At 38.6% G+C, this 22,568-nt stretch overlaps 1 protein-coding gene across 1 annotated transcript; it reads left to right on the top strand.

Annotated features, from left to right (window-relative positions):
- The first annotated feature begins 384 nt into the window (after positions 1-384).
- LOC143157391 (opsin-5-like) lies at positions 385-20,259 on the top strand. Its single transcript, XM_076332219.1, has 5 exons — positions 385-472; positions 4,013-4,175; positions 5,908-6,035; positions 6,577-6,911; positions 19,648-20,259. The coding sequence occupies exons 1-5, from the start codon at positions 385-387 to the stop codon at positions 20,257-20,259; spliced, it is 1,326 nt and encodes a 441-aa protein (XP_076188334.1).
- Positions 20,260-22,568: the final 2,309 nt, after the last annotated feature.

The following is a 22,568-nucleotide window of genomic DNA, read 5'->3' on the forward strand; positions in this document are numbered from 1 at the left end:
CCTGAAGCCAGTTGCCCAGGACCGTGTCTAGATTTTTTTTTTTAATATCTCTAAGGATGGAGACTCCACAACCTCCCTGGGCAACCTGTGCCAGTGCTTGGCCACTCTCACAGTGAAAAAGTTTCCTGATGTTCAGAAGGAACCTCCCATGTTTCAGTTTGTGCCCATTGCCTCTTGTCCTAGCACTGGGCACCACTGAAAAGAGCCTGTCTCTGTCCTCTTTGCATCCTCCATTCAGATAAATCAATTGTTAATTCAGAAAATAAAATAAAATTAAATTCTCCCTGTCCTTTCCCCACCAAACAGCTTATAACCTTGCAGAGAGCTCACAGGTGTCTGCTTGGATACTGAATTTCTAATACCATGTCCTGTTTTGTTTTTCAGATGAGCCCATCTTTCGGAAACTCAACATTCCGGTCCAAAATAACAGAATCAGCTGATATTGTTGTTGGAATATGTTATACGGTATTTGGTAAGTATGATTTCATGGTACGTGTGTTTATAGAGCTTTGGCTGTATTTGATGTGGTAAGGAGACTTGACTGTAAAAGTCAAGTTTGTTTCTGACACAGATAAACTTCTCCGTATTCATAAAAAGAGGGAAAAAAGCATAGAGTAAAGTCATTAAAAGGTTTTTAACCTGTGATTTACGTTAGGTACAAAAACTTTATTCAGTATTAGGAATATAAAGCTGGACAGGTACATTGGTTTTTGAGGCCCTGGCAGTTCTTGGCATCCGCGTGATCATTGTTAAGTGTAAACAGGAAAGCATCTCTTCCATTCATCATTGCAAACAACATATCCTGACTCCTCATAATGCCTGAAGTAAAATACCAAAAGCCATAATTATAATGTGTCCAGGAAAGGTGCTGGAAAGATCAAGTTTATGTCCAATGTCCAGTCACTGCCTTAGAAAGTGAAATTTCTGGGGAGGTGGCTATGCTGTTAGACAGGAGGCAAATTTATCCTCCATAGTCCTGGTCTGACTGAGGAGAAAAATCCAGATCCAGTCCTGAAGGTACTGGTTGGTGTAACCATGAGCCAGAAGCCAGGAAAGGCAACCCAGACATCTGGGAGAGCAATGGCCACCCTGGCTAAGTTCAGTCAGTAGGCACGGCTAATGTCTGGTGCTTCAGAAGATCATGAAAAAGAAAAATGTAGATGCCAGATGAATGCCCTAACAGGAAAAAAAATCCTCCTTGGAATTTTCCTTCCTTAAGGCAACAAATACTAGCCCTGAAGTATGGGATTATTGCAAAATAAATATAGCACCAACAAAGAGTGAACCTGTGCCTTCAATCCCCATTGACTGTCAATGAATATTGGCATCCTAATGGCTTCAAAGATTAACATGTTTTTTCAACATTTTGATTGAAAAATTTAAATGAATGTAGGCCTATTACTTTTAGAGTGTAGCTGTATACAGATAGCTGAGTTTGAGAGGAGACTTATAGCCTGGCTGGACAATGCATATCAATTTAGAGACTCCTGAATTTGCAGAGCTGGTTCAGCTACAATAAGGTCATTTCTCATCAGAAACCTCGTGCCGTTTTTCTCCTGGCAGATGGACTTGAAATTTTCTGGTGTAGCTTTATTTTTGGTTTTGGTGTTTTCTATGTGTTATCAACAAAAAATAAGATGCAGACCTCTTTACTGACAACACTGCTGATAAAACAGTGAAAATTTCATCTATGTCTGTCCTATGTTCTCCTCTCCCATCTTTGTTCAGCTAGTCATACAGCATAGAGTTGCCCCATAACTTTCTTTTTAACTTTCCCTTTCTGGATCCCGTGACAATCATCCATGCTCAGATCACTGAGTCCCTTTTTAGGATGTATCTTCAGTATCTACTCTGTCAGTCGTGCCAAAGCTGTTGTAGAGCCCTGCTTAGAAAACAAATGCAGTATGTTCACAAGGCCATAGAAAATGGAGCTTGGAGTGATCCTGAGAGAGCATTTAGTGCATTTGCTGACCCCTTATACCGTTCCTGACCAAAATTTGTCAAGCCTCCTCTGAAAAACTTTCCATGGACTCACTAAGCAGTTTATTCCAGTGTTTGCTAATATGAGGAGGAATGGGAAACATGGAAAAGAGGTTTCCAGTAAGTGGTATTTTGTAAAAGTTGCACATAATATTTGAAAGAAAAATTATATGCTTAAAAAGGAAAAAAAAATGTTTTAGATAAAACCCCTTCCCATCTCTCCCTCCAGGAATTTCACAATGGAAACATATGTGAACAGGGATGGCTTTGACCATAGAGTCAACTAGATCCCAAAGTGACTATGATGTCAGTTGGCGCTTGCTAAAAAACTGTATATGGATTTGAGCTGGTAATCCAGACAAGAACACACACCATGGGAAATAAAAGCAAAAAATAAAATTGAGTTTTTGCTAAGGAAAAGTGTGATGATTGACTCTCCTGTGGTATAGCCACTGAAGATATTTGGTATAACTGATATCTCTGATGTGGCTACAATTTTTATGATCCGGTTAAAATTAATCTTATAGTAGGAACAGTGAGAGAGCATATCCTGATAGTCTGATGATCCGTGCTCCTTGACCTCAGCCAACCTGATTCTGCTTAGATAGTGTTCCTTTTAGAGATACTAAGTGATAATCAGATAATCAATTGAAACACTGAAAAATATTAAAATGTGGGAAAAAATGGAAATAATAATTTTAAACAAAATGATTGCCTTTTACTGTGTTTTCATTGTTATATTTTTGAAGTCTGGGAAGAAAAATCTTTGGAACAAAATTGTTGCACATTTGCAGGAGAAGAATTCAAGGAGAATATCTTTTCTCTCCCCAGATTTTAAATTGAAAATATCTAAAATGGGCTTAAGGAGATCAGTGATGGAAAGGAATTTAGTATCAGTATCTAAGATTATTTGCTAATCTGCCATTTCTTTATGAGAAAATATCATAATCTGTAGAACATTTGGGAAAATTATGTATTTTTTTTCCTGTGAGAGTATGATTAAATTAGGCATATTCTCTTATGGGTATAATCCAAAGCCAATGTCAGTCTGTGGTCTCTATGCAACTCGTTAACCTCAATTTCTGTATCAATATTTACCTATATACTATAGATAAGGTGTTGCTTTTTCCAAAGGCATGCAGGAACAGGCAGTGAAGTCCACAAAAGCACTTGGTCTCTCTTCAACAGCTTGATTTCACATGGCAATTAATTAAGGGGCCCTCCCATTCATTACACATTCTCCTGTTCATGGCCCTCCAAAGCTTTTATGTATGAAAGTGGTGTTCTTGTGTGTCTATAAAAGGCTGCCTAAAACTCTGGTTTTTGACTGTTGTCTGACTTTCTAAACTGATGCTCACCTAATTCTTATCTAACTTTGTGTATCCATCATAGGTTTTGATGTTGTTAGCTTAAAGGTAGAGAGACAATTGCTTGTCTTCTACTAGACTACTTGCAGCCTTCTTAAGTTTCTTGGCAGGTCTCATAGTAAAAGCAGCATTCCCAGAGAAAATAGTTCTATCTACACACAGTAGAGACATTACTTAACTACATCTTTCTCTTTCATGCATAATTCAACATTCTTGCTGTATTGCCTATTATTACTAGGAACTATAACAGGCACCTCTGAGAAAATGCCTCAAAGAGAAAGGAAGAAGCGTTAGTGAATGGAGAGCTCTAGACCTGGAACTGGGAAAATGTGTGCGGTGCCAGGTGGATATTGTCTCCGGCTTAATTAATGCCAGCTTCCTACAAGAAAAATGTTTTTTTTGGCAGGTCAGTTAATTTAATGGATAAAATTATTCATTAGATCTTTCTAGATAGTTTGACGGACAAAACAGGAAGAAACCAGGAAAAATGATACAAATTTTCAAAAAAAATTTTGAAATATAAAGGAGAGAAAACCACAAATATAAAAAAGAGACAAGTTTATCTGATAAATGCTAGCTATGATGACAGCACATTGTTCTTGTGCAGGAAAAAAAAAAGGATGTCTGAAAGTAACTTTTTCTTCATATTGTGTGTTTCTCTGCAGGAATATGCTCCTTATGTGGCAACGGTATTCTCCTATATGTCTCTTACAAGAAAAAGAATTTGTTGAAACCAGCAGAACACTTCATTATTAACCTTGCCATCAGTGACCTTGGTATGACTCTGACATTGTACCCTCTAGCTGTAACCTCCAGCCTTTCACACAGGTTCGTTCACTATGCACGTGGTATTTAACATCCTCCACAGGCTCTGGAGGTCTGTGTCAGGACGAAGACCAAATTACTCTGCCACTTTGCTTGCCATAAAAGTGGGAATTAGTTAGAGGGATTGAGAGAAGAATGCTCTGTAACAGCAGCTTTATGGACTGCTGGTGTTAATTAGCATTCGTGTCTATTTGAGGTCACTATCTTTTTGACTTCTGCAGGGCTGAGAAGATTTTTTTCCAAACATCCACTTCCTACTGCTTTTATTCTTCGTGGGTAGTATTCTTCAAGCGATGGTAAAATGTTTTATTTTTTTTCAGTTGGACAGTGAAATTTGGTACCATGAAAAGAATACCCTGAATTTACTTATGATGTCCAAAAGTAGTGGTAGTGATGATGCATAGAAATGTAATGTTCTGGGTTATTTTTTAGGCCAACACTCTGAATTTAGAACTCCCTTCCTTCCTTCCTTCCTTCCTTCCTTCCTTCCTTCCTTCCTTCCTTCCTTCCTTCCTTCCTTCCTTCCTTCCTTCCTTCCTTCCTTCCTTCCTTCCTTCCTTCCTTCCTTCCTTCCTTCCCCGCTTCTCTCCTCTTTATCCACATGAATTCAACCTCATGTCATTGTGCAAGATCTGTTTTTTGTGATCTTCTTTTAAAGTTTGGGAGGCTTAGGAGACTCATTACTAGACCTCAGATAGTATTTGTGCAACCCAGACGGTATGAAAGTGTTTGAGAGAAGGGAACTAGATAGAAAAGGTGAAGGAAGATCAGAACTGGTTGTCAGGAGCTGTTCTGCATGGTTTGGGATAGGATGGTATTTGTAATATTTTGGTCTGTCCCAGTTGTTGCAGAATGTCCTGCAACTGTACAGATGTGAATATGCAGTGCTGATTTCGCTTCCCAAAACACTTTACTGAGAAACCTAGGAATGTGTGCCTAATAATGTAATTAAGTAGAATATATTTAACAAAAGAGACAGAGAACACCTCACCCAACATAACCCCTGGGTAATTTTTTCTTTTCAGTTGACCAAAATGAAAAAAAAATGTACTTGGTTTGATGTGAAAAAATCTCTCTCTGTCCTTCTCCCATCTAGTTTTCTCTCATTTTGGCATCAAAATAAAAACTAAGAGAAAAAATCCAGTAATTACTCAGTTTTTACCACATTACTTTCTGTGTTAAAATATTGCTAAATATATTGACTAATGGAGATGATGTCTTCAAAATCTAGAATAGGGCTTTTGATAACTGCTATTGCAAATACTGCTGGTGTCTGAATAGAAAGGGAGGAGGTATAGTGATTCAGATCAAATTTTTGTTCTTCTGGAGAACCTTCACAAGAGAACGTGTTGATTTTGATGAAAACTAGTTTAAAAATATACATAAAGATAGCAGAAATAATAATAAGCTGTATTATTTTATGACCTAGGCCTATTAGTGACAAGCATTTTGTTTTTTCTTTTCAGAATGATTATCACTAAGATATACTGCTTTGTTTTATAAAAATAAAAAGGCTTCAAATGTGAATCATAAAGCAGGACATTATTACTTTACTGGCTGTAAGTTTTTCAAATGAGAATAGGTTTTGTAGTTGATCATTGACCAACAAATAATTTAATCATGCAGTTTTATTGAATTTTTAAGGCTACAACTGTAAATATATTTCTACCATTTAGTATTACATTTAAGAAAGAAGGTTAGCATCTAAGAATTAACTTTCTTGGTTATTTGCCAGGTGGCTGTATGGGAAACAGATTTGCTTGTTCTATGCATTTTGTGGGGTGCTGTTTGGGATCTGCAGTCTCTCAACACTGACATTACTGAGCACTGTGTGCTGCCTCAAAATTTGTTTTCCAGCTTATGGTAAGCTAATGTTTCTATCTTAAATTACTCAATTTTTCTTGTGAACATAGACCACCGTTTCTGGGTTGCATATCCTAGAGAGTATTTTTATAGAAGAGATCTTTTATATCCAGTCAAACAATTCTTATTTCTGTGATCATTGATAATTAACTATAGGACTAGAGATATGCAATTGATTACTTTTAAGCTCTTTTAAGTCAGAATGATGATTTGGAAACATGGAATAAGAGTTCCGATCTGAAAGCAAGGCTAGCCTGAAAAAACTCTATTTTTTTCAGAGTTTATTGCTACATTTTGACAGAGATTTGTTCATACAGACTTATGTTGTGCTAAGTATCCTACATGTATCAGAGAATTCAGCTACCTAATTCTTTTGCAAATTGTTGCTAACCATGCCCTATTCTTACAAGCCTTCAATATGCTATAATATTTTGAACACCTATTGAAGTTGTCCTTCTTAAATTACCTTGCTCAACTGACTGCATATGGGAAACTCGATGTAGACATGGCAACGATGCTGATCTTGTTTTGTGTCTTCCAGGGAACAGGTTCAGGAGAAAACATGGACAAATATTGATAGCCTGTGCTTGGACTTACGCAGTAATTTTTGCCTGTTCTCCCCTAGCTCACTGGGGAGAATATGGAGTGGAGCCCTACGGCACAGCCTGCTGCATTGACTGGCACTCCACCAACATAAACGCTGTGGCCATGTCTTATACTGTAGTCCTCTTTGTTTTCTGTTTTATTCTCCCTTGCGGAGTAATTGTCACTTCCTACTCTCTCATTCTGGTAACTGTGAAAGAATCCAGGAAAGCAGTGGAACAGCACGTCTCCGGCCCCGCCAGGATGAGCAACGCGCAAACCATTACTGTCAAGGTATTTGAAAGTTAGTCTTTGGCAAGCCATTTTTGGCACAGCTGGGCGGCACCATTTAAGGACCAAGAAATTTCCTGAGGAGGGAATAAAGGTGGAAAAGAAAAATGGTCCTTACTGCATTTTCATTTCAGACAACAGTATTGTCTTGTGCAGATTCGCCGCATGGCAATGAGTTGCTAAACATACAAATAGTAGCTGTGTTGTTTCTGGAGGGTGATAATTAAGCTCACAGAGCTTCATTACTTGTGAAAATTAAGATTTCAGACTTTTGATCAAAAAGAAGGTTAAAAATTGGAGCACAGTTTAGAAGTGAGTTTGGGTCTCATGCTCTTGAACCATTGCTTATGAAAGCCAGTCTGGTTTTGAGTGAGTGAATTCTGTTTGCCCAGCTACAGACATCTGAGGAGATCCAGGCTTAAGCTTTGTATCACTGAAGATTTTAAACAGTAGTGTAGAGATCGAATTCTCTTGTTTATAACTGAACAAAGGACAAAAGTCACAGAGAAGTGTATTTCTATAAATACTTTCTGAACCAAAACCTCTGAAGGTTTGTGTTTCACTAGCCTATACAGCAAAATTAAACCTGTGGTCACAGTATTCATTGTGGAAATTGTTTCCTCCTGGCAAACTATGTCCGTGTCCTTTCCAGGAGAAGATCAGCATCTATTTTTTTAATATACCAAAAAATAAGAAAAAGAACTTAGCAGCTAACGTTAGGTGTGCTTCACTCTTTAGATAATGTACTTCTTGAAAGACACGAGTGTTACCTCTTGACTCTGTTAATTATCTCCAGTGAGAAAATCTTTGTTTTTTCTTGATTTCAATGACTCCTTCTCTCATTTCTCTAGTTATTTGTTTGGCGTGTTCTTCTAAGTATCTTCCTCACCACCCTTCAATTTTCTGCTTGGAGTCATCTTTGGTCCTTATCTTCTCTTTCTGTTCAGGAATATGGACACTCTCATTTGCAACTACAATTGAATATCTCACAGATCTGCTTCTGTATAGATGATCCTCTTTCTCTTTTTCATGCTAACAAACTAGGTCTCTCTCTGACATCCCTCTCCAGATTACCAAGTGAAGTGTAGCTGCACTAGACATCTTAATCTGCCCTGTCTCTCTCTTTGAGTACCTTGGTTTTGATCACCATGGGAAACACCATCCTCCTGTCTACTGCATGGTCTTGTTACCTAAATATCTTCCTCAATCCAAGCAGTTTAAGACCTAAAGAGTTATTTCCATGTCTTACCTACTCCTTCTTTGTAATAACTCTTAGATGGAACATTTCCCAACTAAAGCTCTTAGGTATATTCCTGCCCCACTCCTGGATATTCAGTAGACATTAATTTTCTTAAGTCTTTCACTTGACTACAGGATACTATCCTTTAACTCTTTAATTAACTTTTAAGAATCTTCATAGCTTATCCTAATTGACTTCTATACTGTTCAGTGAGACCAAGATGCTGGTTACACTGTATGCTCACAACACTCAGAAATGTGCATGCATGTTCAGTGCTACTTGTCATTCTTATGAGTTCCTTCTAATAAACACTGGCAAAATGAAAACAGTATCTCCTTCAGAATTTCCTTTGTGATGTTAACACAAAAAGTCACACTGGTATATCATAGAGGTTGATATTGGTTGGGTTGCTGGAACGCTAGCAGAACTGCTTATCATGTACTGACAAGTGTTTCTTCTTTTTATTCCCTGATTTTTTCCCCTCAAAATTGCTCTGATCTTCACTGTTAGATTGTAAACTCTTTGAGTTACCGTGAGACTGCTTATCTGCAGAGAATCTCACCCTGGAATAATAATAATACAAACGACAACTAGTTATACGTGATAATCCCTTGGAGATACCTGCTAAGATGACGGTTTAAGTCAAACTCATAAAAGCAGAGAGGAGGGAAGAGGCATTTTTGTTTGGTTTTTTTTTCCTTGATAAAATCTGCTGAAACAATCCACCCCAAATATATCAATTTTGTGGTGTGCTTGGAATGATTATTTGTTGAACTGTAGTTCTTCCTGCTGGATTTGAGCTGCAATACAGCCTACCTAGTAGCGCCTGTCAAATTAGAGACAATTTATAGCCCATTCTTCCTCCGGCCTTTTCCATCCTGCCTCTGACATCAGGTCACTGTAACTTAGGAGTCCTGGTCAGGTTGGACCTATGCCTCTACTGTCTGATCCAGCTTCAGCTGAAGTGCTTGGACATTGCATCAGTCTTGAAAAGCTAAATCGAGAAAATGACTTAGGCACTTAAAGTGGGACTTAGACACTTAAGAATCCAGCTAAGCCCAGAAATATGATTATAGAAGCTCTTGCTTGGCAGCTGCCTATGCCTCGAGGCTCCAAGAAAATGCCAGAGGTTCCTCTGTAAGCGTAAAGGTTTCCCAAGTTCCTGCAGTTTGCTTTAATCTGTACTGCCCTGCACACAAAGTGGCTATCTCTTTCCTAAACCGTATTAACATAACCAAGCCATAGTGTTCAATTTAGGCCCACTTTAGTCTATTTGTTTATTAGTAATTGAATATTTTCATTTAAAAAAATCAATAAAATAGAGATAACATTCGCTAATCTACTTCCCATGTTAAAAGATCTGTCTGTAGTGTTTTTTTCTGTGCTATTTTAGAATGACAATAGCAAGACTTTTAGAAAATGTAATGGGAGCTGTATAGTGCTATTAGTGCTTTTGTGCTTGTGAATTTGCAAGGTTGGCTAACTACTGATATTGCCTTTATTATTATATAGTGCCATAAAAATCAATTATAATGCATACAGAGGACACTATTGTTCTCATGTGATCTCTTCACAGGTGCATGGGTTTGCCAGCTTCTGGAGAAAACGTACTCTGAGCATATAGATAAGACAGATAAATATAATGAATGCAAGTAGAGATGTAGAAAACTGCCTCTTCTCCAGGAGTTCCTTGGGATTAAGCCATTTCAGAAACGCATCCTAATTCCCCCTAGATGTTGCAGGAGCAAAACCACCATTAGCGTAACTTCATGTCTCATCAAATATTTGTCCAAATACCATCTCTGAATTGTCTGCAGTACATTCAATTTAAATCATGAGAGGCAAGCCTTTGGCCTGGGAGATTGTGTTCAGTTTTTGTTCTGATTCAGACTTCATGTATGACCTTGGACAAAACTCCTGGTACTCAACTTGTATTTCTTTGTGGCTCTAATTTGTGACACCTCTGAAGTACCTGATTTAAAACACTGAAGTATCATTTGGCTAAAAGGAGAAGGCTGAATAATTCACATCTCTTTTCTAATATTGTTTATTGAAGAAACTGATTTTGTTCTTAGTATGGAATGCAATGATTTCCAGAGAAACAACACAAATCTGCACACCATGGAGATTATTTGGTCTTAAATTGGGTTTGTACAATGCATGGACATGGTGCTTGGGGGTTTTTTAATCCTCATTGAATTATTTTTTGTTAAATTAATAGAAATTTTACAACCAACATTAATGGAGGATGTCACACTGCTCTGAAACTGGAAGTATTGTCTATCCACTGGTGCAAGCTATCTTGAAAGCTGTGGTTAATTACAGGTGGGAAAACCTATGAGCATAATAGGAAATATAATGGAAATCAAATTGCATAAAGGTTACTCTTCAAAGAAGACCTACAGTTTAGAATACAGGATGCTAAATCTGAATAATTCATTGTAATGGGTAAATCTGTTCCTGAAGTGAAAGAAGAATTACAGCTGTTTAGTGCCTTGCTTGATTTTGTCCACTTTAAAAAGATGCTTTAGTTGTGAGGCACGGCAACATTGCACTTTGCTGCAGGCATTTCAAAGCCATTTGGAGATTAGTGGTCTGTGTGCTGTTTCTAAATGCCTGTGAAGGGAGGGAATCTGCATGAAGACACAGTCAATGGCAAACTTACAATTACATTACTTACACTATTGACTGTATAATATTTATTGATTTGGGGTGGAGGCAATCGGCTGTTGTGGTTTAACCCCAGCCGGCAACTAAGCACCATGCAGCCGCTCGCTCACTCCCCCCTGGTGGGATGGGGGAGAGAACTGGAAGGGTAAAAGTGAGAAAACTCGTGGGTTGAGATAAAGACAGTTTAATAGGTAAAGCAAAAGCCATGTGCACAAGCAAAGCAAAACAAGGAATTAATTCACTACTTCCCATCGGCAGGCAGGTGTTCAGCCATCCCCAGGAAAGCAGGGCTCCATCATGCGTGACCTTCAACCAAGGTAGTCCATGATGCAAGGAGAATGGATTGCATTAAAGATACATAGCTGATGTACACATTTTAAATAAAATTTTATGCTACATTAGAGCATCGTTTCTACTTAGAGCTACAGGGAATATGTAGTAGTGCCTGAGTACAGGAGAGGGCATATCCATTTATGCATACTTTTTGTAAGCTGTGCGCTAATCATAGGACTCACTTTAAAATAAATAGACAGTTACCAAAAATTTTTGGGCAGTAGCAATTAGATAGCATTAAAAATATTTTTTGCCATATTTTAGCAAGACAGTTGAAGAAGAATTACCTTTATCTTGCACAGCTCAGCACCATTAAGCTGAGTAGATACAGTGAGATGCTGTCTCTAAGTATGTACAAAAGAGTAAGTGAACAAAATAATGCCAGATTGCTTAAAAAAATGCTGCCAAAGGTCTGTTCCGAGGTCTTGAGAGCAGAGTAATCATTGGAAAGAGGCCCGTTGACTTGTTTTAGAGCAGATACCAATATGAATCAGGTGTTTTTTTCTGAACCATGGTACTGTACCAGTAGTTTACTGTTTTTACTTTTTTTACTCTTTTGTGCTTTGTTGAATGAAGGGAGGAGTAAAATTCATTACATGAATTTTCAAAGCTTAGCCTGTGAATTTCTAATTTCTTTTACTTCTTCCTCTATTTTAGCAATGCATTGGCTCACTGGCTTATTATTTTGCAGAAAAACAAAGTAGAGGTTGTAATAGTCCCTTGAGGCATAAAAAATCAGTGGAATTAATTTGCTGCTTATAAGCATGCATTTGGACTAAGTCTCACAGATCTTGAAAATAGTTGCATTTACCCTGTCAGAAACAATTTGTAGGAAAAACTTTCTATTCTCAGCTGAATAGCTTCACCCATAGCAATTCCTTTAAAAGTGAAAGGAAAGAAGAAACTATCATTTTATTGGCTTTGTCATAGCCTTATCTAATTACCTTCTGAGAGCCCATTTCTCCTTCTTTGCAGCCTCCGGGAACTGAGAATCCTTTAAGGCTGTGCTGCAATATGCATATCACATAAATAAATTGAGAAAAGTTAACATGCTGCAAATATTCTTTTCTGTTTTGCAGACAAGAATGAATTTGGCTGCCAAAGTAAGCAAAAGGTTCTACAGAAGAGACAAATAATGGACCTTACATGATTCACAGAAAGGACAACATGCAGTCCTCTCAATTTAAATGACATCATCTCAGGAAGGCTTGATTCTTGTCATTCATTAATGCTCAAGACTTCCTATTCAAAACCCTTTTGCAATATGTTTCTTAAGAAGCAGAAAATGTACTTCTAACTTTCTATTCTAAAATCTTTTTATTATTACAGTGAAGTATCCTTTATTAATAATTTTGTACCAGGAACATCTGTATGCCGGCAAGGTTCTCTGCTGTACATAGAGATACTTCAAGTCCAGACATGCAAGATGCTGAATACACTGAAATGCCGCTTCCCTGCCTGTTCCTAGCATTGGCCTCAGGCGTGTTGGATGGACTGGCCCTGACAGCATGCAGGTTTACCTCATCTGTGCCTACAGGCTACAATAGTTCTGCTCTTCATAAAAGATCCGTAGGGGCACAGGGTTTTAAAAGTCCATGGCCTAACTCAAAAGTATCTCTCCTGAACTTGACCAGAAACTCTCCTTTCCATGCCTTCTTCTGTGCATTGCTCCTTCTTACTGATATTCTTGATAATCCTGACAATCTTAAGCAATAATGTTGTAGTCTCCATACAGGTATACAATGATCAGTTGAAAGTGAAGATTTTTTAGTCAGTTTATTGTCTAGATAGAAGAATTTGCTAAATCTTCTTTGCTATAGTGAATGTGTTGATATAGCAAACGTTCATCCGAGTCCCAAGGGAGTTCATTACAGTGAAGGTAAAGTGTAGTGAAAAAATATTACACAACTCTCATTATATATTCTTAAATTCTGTGCATATTTCTGGACAATATTATTCTTCTGTAGATGAAATTTTTAAATGTAGATATTGGCTGTTACATTGAAGCTACTGCATTATATTTGGACATCTAAACAGGAGTTCTTCAGGCTGCTTGAAGATCTGCAGCTCATACTGATTTACTGAAATTTGCAGATAATTGACACGTCAGCTGTCGAGTCTGAAATTGTAGGCAGGCACTAAAATAGTGACACGTGCTGAGCTGTAGATGCTAAGGACTGAATGATCTAAAGCATCTACATGGTCTCCGTTAAAGCTTGCTGAAACTATACACTACATGACAGGTATATAGATAATTCAGTATTTAAATTTTTTATAAATAAAAAGCAAGCCTACTATGTAATTATCATACTGTTATCTAAACATGGCATCTATTAGAAGTTTGCAGGTGTAGCTCCATGCTGGGCTATGACAAAGTAAGAAAATGATCAGCAAAGACTCCTAATATCTTAACATTCATAATTTTTTACCTATAATGAAATCTTCACTTGTTATTTGAAATACTGGTTGCTGTAAACTAGTCTTGAATTCTTAGGACAGCTTAGTATCACAGGTGTAAGGTACATATCTATTTCCTTGAATTTTAGAGCATACGAAAATTATTTTGTTGTGGAAACAAACATCACTAGAATGCAAAGGAGCCGGTATTGTTAGATGCTGTAGGAGTGCAGACCCAGAAAACTGGGAACCCAGATGTCTTCCTATCAAATTAGGAAGCAAAAGGCAGCAGATAAAAGCAGACGAATCTGAGGAGTTGTAGCAGGAAATGGTGGTAATTTCTGTATTGTCAAAGAAAAGAAGGCCAAGGATCACAAGCACTGGCCCAATGATTGCCCTGTTGCTTAGTTGTTAGCATGCTCCCTTGTGTGCTTTTTACCCGTGCCTGGGCATAGGCCAGGGGATAGCGCAAACCAGGGGCTGTTCCTAAAATGTGATATGGACAAGACTGTGGCACATTTGTCTTGTACCCGTTCCCTCTTGTACAGTTTACTAGTATTATCCAAGCAGCATCTGCACTCTGACATGATCCTAACGCCCCTTCCTAGGGCATGCAACAAATACTCTCCTTCATGCAATAAAAACACTTTGAACTGAAAAAAAGTACACCGACCCTGCAATAGTTGTGTCTTAAGCCCATGAAGACACCACAAGAGAATGCTGGTGAGACCCAGGGTCCAACGCTATGCAGTATGGAGGTGACTAGTCTGTGCTAGATCCAGGTAGTGGTCCCTGATCTTATTTTATTTAGCAGTTTAGCCAATGAAACTATAAAACCCAGTCTTCGTGGCCAGGATGCATCTCCTGTGTACTGTTTTTAACATGGCTGGAATGCTGGGGAGAGGTTCTGAGGGTTAATTTTTCTTTGCAAGCTGCTCCTGGCTGAGTAGCACCGTGCAGGAGAAAGCTTTATGTCTGCGTAGTTTAAGTAGGAAAATGAGAGATAACACCTTTTTTCCAGCAAGAGAACTGCCAGTGTCAGGCAGCCTATTATCCTGTTGCCACCCCTACCATGAGAGTGCCCCATCCTGTCCCCAAGCCTGCAATGCTCCTTTTGGTGCAGTCTGGTACTAAATGAATGATGATTAAAGATTAGATTGACTTTTCTCATGCTGATGCTTTTATACCATGCTTAACAGGATCTTAACATGTTCTAGTGATTGTCAGTCTTAACTTCAGTGTCTGTGATGTCAAATCTGTTTGCCTGTAAACAGATATGTAAAAATATCCTCTGTAACTTGTGTTCTTTGTTGTGAAGCTCTTCTTGTAAACCATAATGTTTTCCCCACATTCCAGCTCAATCGTAATTCCCCAAGAAGGATTTTTGCCTGTAAATTTCTGAGCAGTGTCACCTACTGTTATATTTGGTATGTGAACAATATCCTTGTGCTTGCTTTACAGACACCAAGAATTTTTTTTCATTTGTAATTGTGTTTATTTGCTTCTCCAGGAGATATTTTTAAGAAGGTTTTTGTATACAGGATTTGCCTACACACAAGGGCAAAGTTTAAAAAGATTTTTGAAAACTCCTCTATGCCAAATCATATTGTTCACAAGCTATGATAGGGTCCAGTCTAGGCTAAGAGGCAGAGCAAGGGTGAATCACTTCTTGCGTTACCTTGGGCAATTATTATATTGCTATATGCCTACATTTATATGAATTTTTACATTGAACGAAATAATGTATACTTGGCAAACTACGTAAGTTATGTCAAACTTCCCAGTCAGAACAGGTGCTGGGTGTATAGGGGATGCTATGTATCCTGTGATAGTATTTTTCTTACGTCCCTGTATGATGGGCAGGACCGTAGGGATTCTTCTGATCAGTGAGATCTTTGAGTGGAAATACAAATAATTAAAATAAAAATCTGGCTTGCAGGATGTGGGAAGAAGGCATTGCCTTTTATTCATACTACTGCAGAGCAACAACGGGACACTTGATGGTCACTTTGAAAAGAAAAGGTGTTAGAAATTTCCATGAATATGTGCAGTTATGAAAAGATAACTTACAGAGCCGAAGCTGTTTTTCTCTCTATTTCCATGATAAAATAAAGACATTACAGAGAGTCCATTATAGTTCATTAAAATCATCTTCCTATTAACACTAAGGGATTTTGGATCATAAACCTTTGATTGTACTTGCTACAAACTGTAATGAGTTACTTAGTCCCTTTTGAAATCGTTTCTGTAACAACTAAATCTTTTTATGCCTTTATATGAGGCCTGCACATATTTTTCTAAGTCACTTCATCACATTGTTCCTTAAGCAGCCACACAGTTTTATGCTGGATTTCCTTGTGTTCTAGACAGGCTCAGTTTGCTGTTACTGCAATTTTAGCAGCTATGTATTATAGGCTGAGGCTAAAATCAGGCAATATGTCTCTTCTTCGCTTTAATGAGAGATGCTGGGCTCAACTGGAGTGAAATTATGAAAAGGCTCAGTTGTAGTCCAGCATGCCTGTTGTCCTCCCTGGGTCTCATTGTGTAGTGATGCACGGGTGGCTGCTGCCTCAGGTGGTATCACCTTCACAGGAGGAAGTCCAAGGCCAGAACTGACATCTGTCCATCAAGTATAGCATAAAGATAATTGCATCAATCACACAGTGATTTAATGAAATGGGGTAGCTGACCTGTCTCATAGTGTGAAAGTCATATTCACTTATGAACAGTGATGTACATAGTTGATGTGTGGCCTTTGTGAGTTAATGAAATGAAATAAAAAGAACGAATGTACAGATCAGTTATTCTGAACAATGGTTTCTGGGGTAAAATGAACTCATAATTGGAAATAACCTACCTGAGGCAGAAGTAAAGTTTTTTTTCTGACATATTCACAGAATTCTAGGTGGTTATTGAGGCTTGAATTACAGAACCGATGTCGCTTTGTTTCTATCCTGGTACGTACATTTTTAGGTAACCTTTGGCCACTGTATTGTGCACTGAATTAAGAAAGTTTTTTGGAAATCATCGGCAAAGTTGAAATATGAACCAGCAGGAAAAAAGGAATGCTCACTCACAAGTACTCTGTCCCTTACAGTGAAAGAGCTTGTGGGAAATATTTTGCTTTCAAGACTTTTCTGTTATTATCTTTGACCATATTATCAATATGCAGGTAATTGAAATCCCTTACTATGGCTGACTTGTTATGCTTCATTGCCTCTCTATTTTCACTGGAACAGTGTACATTCAGTGTACATTCAAATGATCTTTTTCTGATCATTTTAGGAAAACTGACCACTGCAACTTGCATGTGCAGTATTTCAGCGGTAGCTAAGATACAGTTATACAAATACGCCATGTCTCCAAGAATGTGTACTAAAGGACATGCCTTTGAAGGCATAGTGTGACTATGCAACGTTCCCCCATTTGTTGTCCTTATGCAGTTCTGCTGTTGTTCTTGTTTGCCCACAAAAACGCAAAGGTGTCCTTTGGTTTGGCCCTTTGGTGAATTTCTTGTGAATGTTCACAAAGTTGCCTCATATCTGCCTCATTAAAATTCTCTTCTTTCGTTGTGCATATGAAAATCTTGACGTTCTTTGCCATCTTTTGTTGGCATCACTGGTTAGTCCACTCCTCATACCTGTCTTCTTGGAACCATGTTCGTCATTTTATTGATCTTAAGGAGATGGAGGTACTTCATCAAGCACCTGGCTTGAAACTTCTTACCACAGGCAGAGAGTGTTAAGTCCTTTTGAGCTTTGTTGTATTAAACTCCAGACTTCTCAATATGTGGCATGACAATATAAATAATAATAACAAAGTCTCTTTCTACATTCATGTACGTATATGTACAGTTGATACGCTTAAATATCTCAAAGGGGGTTCCTTTTGCCTAATTGTGCTCCACTAAAAGTTAGTTGGCTTAAGTACATCCTCAAAATTGTCAGTGACAAAGACCTGAGAGCAATGTGTCACATCTATTTTAGACATAGATCTTTGAATGATGTCAATTACTTTCAGGAGATATGTCTCTCTTTCCTTTGACATTATAAACAACCTAGACTAGCTTAGATTTAGCATATAAGTTTTTGGATAGCTCAAGTTATGCAAGATTAATCCCTTCCTTGCTCTAGAAACTGTATTGATGCAGTTTGGGCAGTTGGCTGAGAGCTCCTTGAAAATATGTGCCAAATATCTTTTCATAGGAACAATGTAAAGCCTATCACAATCCCAAAGATTAATTGCTACCATAAATAAGCCATCTGGGAAATGCACCAATTGACTCTAATGTCCATTTCTTCTTAATGTGATTCTAAAGGGCCAAGGCATATTATTTACCACAGAGACTGCTTTTAGCTTCAGTCTTGAATGCTGGCCATGGACAGTTGAGGATTACAAAACCCATGCATATGGTACCAGCATATTCATAGATAGAGCCAGACCTTCAGCTGATGTAAAGAAATAGAAGCTATGGGAAAAAAAAGAAAAATTAAGTTCACCCTATCTTGTGGATTTGCCTCTTCATCATTTCTTAACTAGTCTCATTCTGTCAAAATACCTTGTTTCTCAGTTCTGTCAACTGACTCTAACTTTGGACCTCATGTGAGCTCTAACAGGTTAGAGCTCTAACTGGTAATCACCCATAAATGGGAAATTTCTCCTGTGCCACTATTATTATAGTGGATAGCTTTCTAGAGACATATGCAAATTCATAAACAGATTTTAGCCTAATAGAAAAACCAGTTAAGTGCCACAGACATTCCTCATAAAACTTGTGGTATATATTTCTTGGCAATCACCACGCATTTCTTCTTGCAAAATAAAATTTGTGAGACTATTAAACTTAGGGAGAAAATAATAGCATTTGGAGGAGCTCTCTGTGCCTTAAAAGAGTCTAATGTGTGTTCCTCTGGTGTTAGTGCTGAGGGCCTCTTTCATTCTCACTCTGAACACACAATGTTATCTCTCTTAATAAAAAAAACCTGTGATTTTTGCAACCTTGAATCTATAGCCAGAGCCTCACTGAGAAAAGTGGAGGATTTGTAGTTAACTGAGCTAGTTAGCAGCTCTGTACTCCTGCTTGCAGAGGGCAGCTCAGGCAGGTTGCACAATTAGCAGCTGAAAACAAACTACTTTCCTTGTGTATTTTCTTCTGTCCCTTGGATCCAATACTACTCTAAATTGAATGGATTCTCTACTGTCTTCCTTATTTGGAAATACATACTTTTGGCAAGAATGGACTTGTGAAGAATGGACTTTTCAAGAGCATGAATATTCTTGTTTCTGTCTTTAAAATATATGTGCACCTCAGTTACAAACAGTGCTTAGAATGATGCTCAGCAGGTTAGTCTTCCTATACATGCTGGTGCTTACAGTTTACTTTAGATTTCTTGAGGTTTATGTTTATTGCAGACCCAATATTTATTCTTGCATTTTACATATCTCTGTGATAATTTATACAAAAAACCTGCTGGGTATTTTTGGTGTTTGGTTTTTGTTGGTTCTTTGGTTGTTTTGTTTTTTTTTTAAAGGCCTATCAAAGCTTTCTTCATAGAGTTTATTAGGACAAACAATTGTGCAGTAGGAGTTAATTTAAATTCATTAATTTGATTCACCTTCAGGATTAATCCAGTTTTCCGCTGTCAGATGCCTGTGTGTGGCTCCAGTTTGAGCACCAACAGTAAAATTATGGAAGATATTCTGTAGCCAGGAAAACCAGTATTACTCATGAATTAGACAGTAAATAGGAATGGCTTTGCAATTTAGACAAGTGTTTCTCCAGAACAGTATCTTTTTCTTTACATTGGCTTCCTTTTTAGTTTAAAAAGAGTTTTCATGGCACTTTAGTGAAGAGGAAGAGAAATGTAGGAGCTGATACATTTTAACTCTGAAAGTTTCAGGTAGAAGTAAGTTTCAGACAGAATTAAGTTGCTAGAAAAATACACATTTGGAGAGCAGTTGAGGTATGATGGAAGACTTGGGGAGACTTTTAACAAGGGGGTTCAATCAGGTGGTATTTTTATGCATATACTATTTTGGTGGCTATTTTTCTCGTGCATGCAATTTTTTAACTCACTGTTTTCTCTTTTTCTCTGCAAGCTGAGTGTTGCTGTGTGCATTGGATTTTTTGCTGCCTGGAGCCCTTATGCCATCATTGCTCTGTGGGCAGCTTTTGGATCAATAGATAAGATTCCTCCATTAGCCTTTGCTGTGCCAGCTGTCTTTGCAAAGTCCTCCACACTCTACAATCCAGTCATCTATCTCCTCCTGAAGCCCAATTTCCGAAACACCATCGCCAAAGATTTCACAGTTCTTCAACAGTTATGCATCAGAAGTTGTTTTTGTGTCAAGGCACCGCAGAACTACAGATCAGCTTTGAACACCAGCCTGAGAACATTTAAGGGGAAAAATGAATCCAGCTGTAATTCTCTGCCAATTGTGGAAGAATGTTCTTATTTCCCCTGTGAAAAGCGCAGTGATAATTTCGAACGCTTTCAAAGTTATCCAGAATGCTTCCAGGAGATGCTAAGTGCCATGGAATTCCCTCCTCAAGAAACTGTGTCATTGGAGAACAACCTCCAAGCAAAACTGAAACAGGCCAGTAAGAAGTCAGTAAAGGTGGTTGTGCAGGAAGAAAAAAGCGCTCAAATCGATACCTTGGAAATCACCTTGGAAGCGGTACCTGTGCATCGTACATTTACAGACCTCTAGAGCTGCTTGCATGAAGCCCTCTGACAGTACTGTTGTTATACTGGATTTATGAATGTAACTTTTTCTAAAGAGTCCTGCTACTACCCCATTTTCTAGACCATTTTCCTGTTTTCTCTCATACTCTTTGACGGGACATGTGCTACAGTGTTGTGGTTTAACCCCAGCCGGCAACTAAACAGCATACAGCCGCTCGCTCACTCCCCCCTGGTGGGATGGGGGAGAGAATCGGAAGAGTAAAAGTGAAAAAACTCATGGGTTGAGATAAAGACAGTTTAGTAGGTAAAGCAAAAGCCGCGCACACAAGCAAAGCAAAACAAGGAATTCATTCACTGCTTCCCATCGGCAGGCAGGTGTTCAGCCATCTCCAGGAAAGCAGGGCTCCATCACGCCTAACGGTTACTTGGGAAGACAAACACCATCACTCCGAACGTCCCCCCCTTCCTTCTTCTTCCCCCAGCTTTATATATGCTAAGCATGACATCATATGGTGTGGAATATCCCTTGGGTCAGTTGGGGTCAGCTGTCCCGGCTGTGTCCCCTCCCGGCTTCTTGTGCACCCCCAGCCTGCTCGCTGGTGGGGTGGGGTGAGAGGCAGAAAAGGCCTTGACTCTGTGTAAGCACTGCTCAGCAGTAACGGAAACATCCCTGTGTTATCAACACTGTTTCCAGCACAAATCCAAAACACAGCACTATACCAGTACTATGAAGAAAATTAACTCTATCCCAGCCAAAACCAGCACATACAGCATAGATATGCTATAAACGCTGTATGACTCTTGCCATGCCAACTTAAGTACATTGTACTAATTGTGTTCACATCATGAACTATGTCAGAGAAATCCTCTCTGCATTTCGTAATATCCTTTTACTCTGTCTTCAAGAAAATACACTAACCATTGAGGGGTTTTCCATAAAGCGTTATTACCCTTTCTAGACTATGTACATTTTATATTCTGTCTGTTCAAAAGCAATAACTTAATGTAGAGTTTTAAGAGGACAAGCTCATGCTGGTTTAATTGTTATAGCAACTGAAAAGGTAAATGCTAACTGAAATGCCTGTTTTCCAAGAAGCGATGCTGAATGACTGCATATGTTGCATTGCTGGGAGGTATAGGTGATTTTGTTCCTTGCTTTGAGATGAACAGGCAGGTTCTGACCTCGTTCTACGTGAATGAAATCAAAATATTTCTGGTAATTCAAGATAGTATGTAACTTTTGTTTACCTTTTGGCATAATTTTAGAACTTGCCCTAGGACATGATTTATTATTCCCAGATTCCTGTGTAGGACCTTGGAATTAGAAGGGTGAAGACATGGCCCAGAAATACCATAAGGGACAAGAATCTCTGCTGGTGCAAACCACTGAAACCTGTGAAAACTACCCCACGTGAAGATCCCAGTCCTCCAGGAATTCTTGAATTTGGCTTACAAGGACAATGCTGCAGAGTAAGAATAGGCACAGCTCTTCTTTCCCTTGTTATTGGGCTCCTTTTTTCTCCCTTGGAAGAGGAAGGAAAAGAAAATGGAGGGGTGTTGGAAAAAGGGCTTTTGAAACAGTTGCTTCTACTGGAGGGAGGATTTGGTTGAACTGCTGCTCTGTTTCGCGGCTTGCCAGCAAGAAGCACCATAGCCTCTGCTGCTGCTGTGAGGGCAAGGGCACGCTGGAAGTGCCAGGCTCTCATTTTGGCCAGGCTACAGCCAAAATGACCATAGCCTTGTTATTAAAAGTGATTATAGCTTCGTTTTCCAGCTGGGCTTACTTTGGGCGATAAGGCAGTCATCCCCCCAAGGACTTTGCCATCTACAGAGCAGATCCTCCACTCCCCAGGAGACACTACCAAAGCCTCAGGGGAATATCTGTATCTTTATAACAACAATGATTCATCAGCAACACATTTTGCTGCTGTTTCTGTGGTGACTTGAAGAAAATGTACCTGACTGCAAAAGGGACAGCCATGTTAAACTCTATGAAAGTCTCCAATTAGCCACTTTAAGGGATTTTTGGTTGCTATAGGGTGCATTTGGCCTATTTACTTGGGGCATAGAGTTTTCTGTCCTGTTTTTAAGCTGCCCTCACCATCGCCCTCGCCAAGTCTCCTTTTATCCTCAATGTTTTTGTATATGAACAATCATTAAGATACTTTTTATTGGATTTCCATGATGCATATATGTTTAAAATACATCACCTAATGAAGAGTACAAAGCATTTACAGGGCATTACAGAAAAGAACCCCCCCCAAGGTAAAAAATACTGTGTCTCTTCAGGAACTCCAAAAAAGCAATCAGAAAAGGCAGCTGGACTTTGAATGC

This window comes from Aptenodytes patagonicus, chromosome 2, assembly GCF_965638725.1.
Source record: "Aptenodytes patagonicus chromosome 2, bAptPat1.pri.cur, whole genome shotgun sequence".
Taxonomy (NCBI): domain Eukaryota; kingdom Metazoa; phylum Chordata; class Aves; order Sphenisciformes; family Spheniscidae; genus Aptenodytes; species Aptenodytes patagonicus.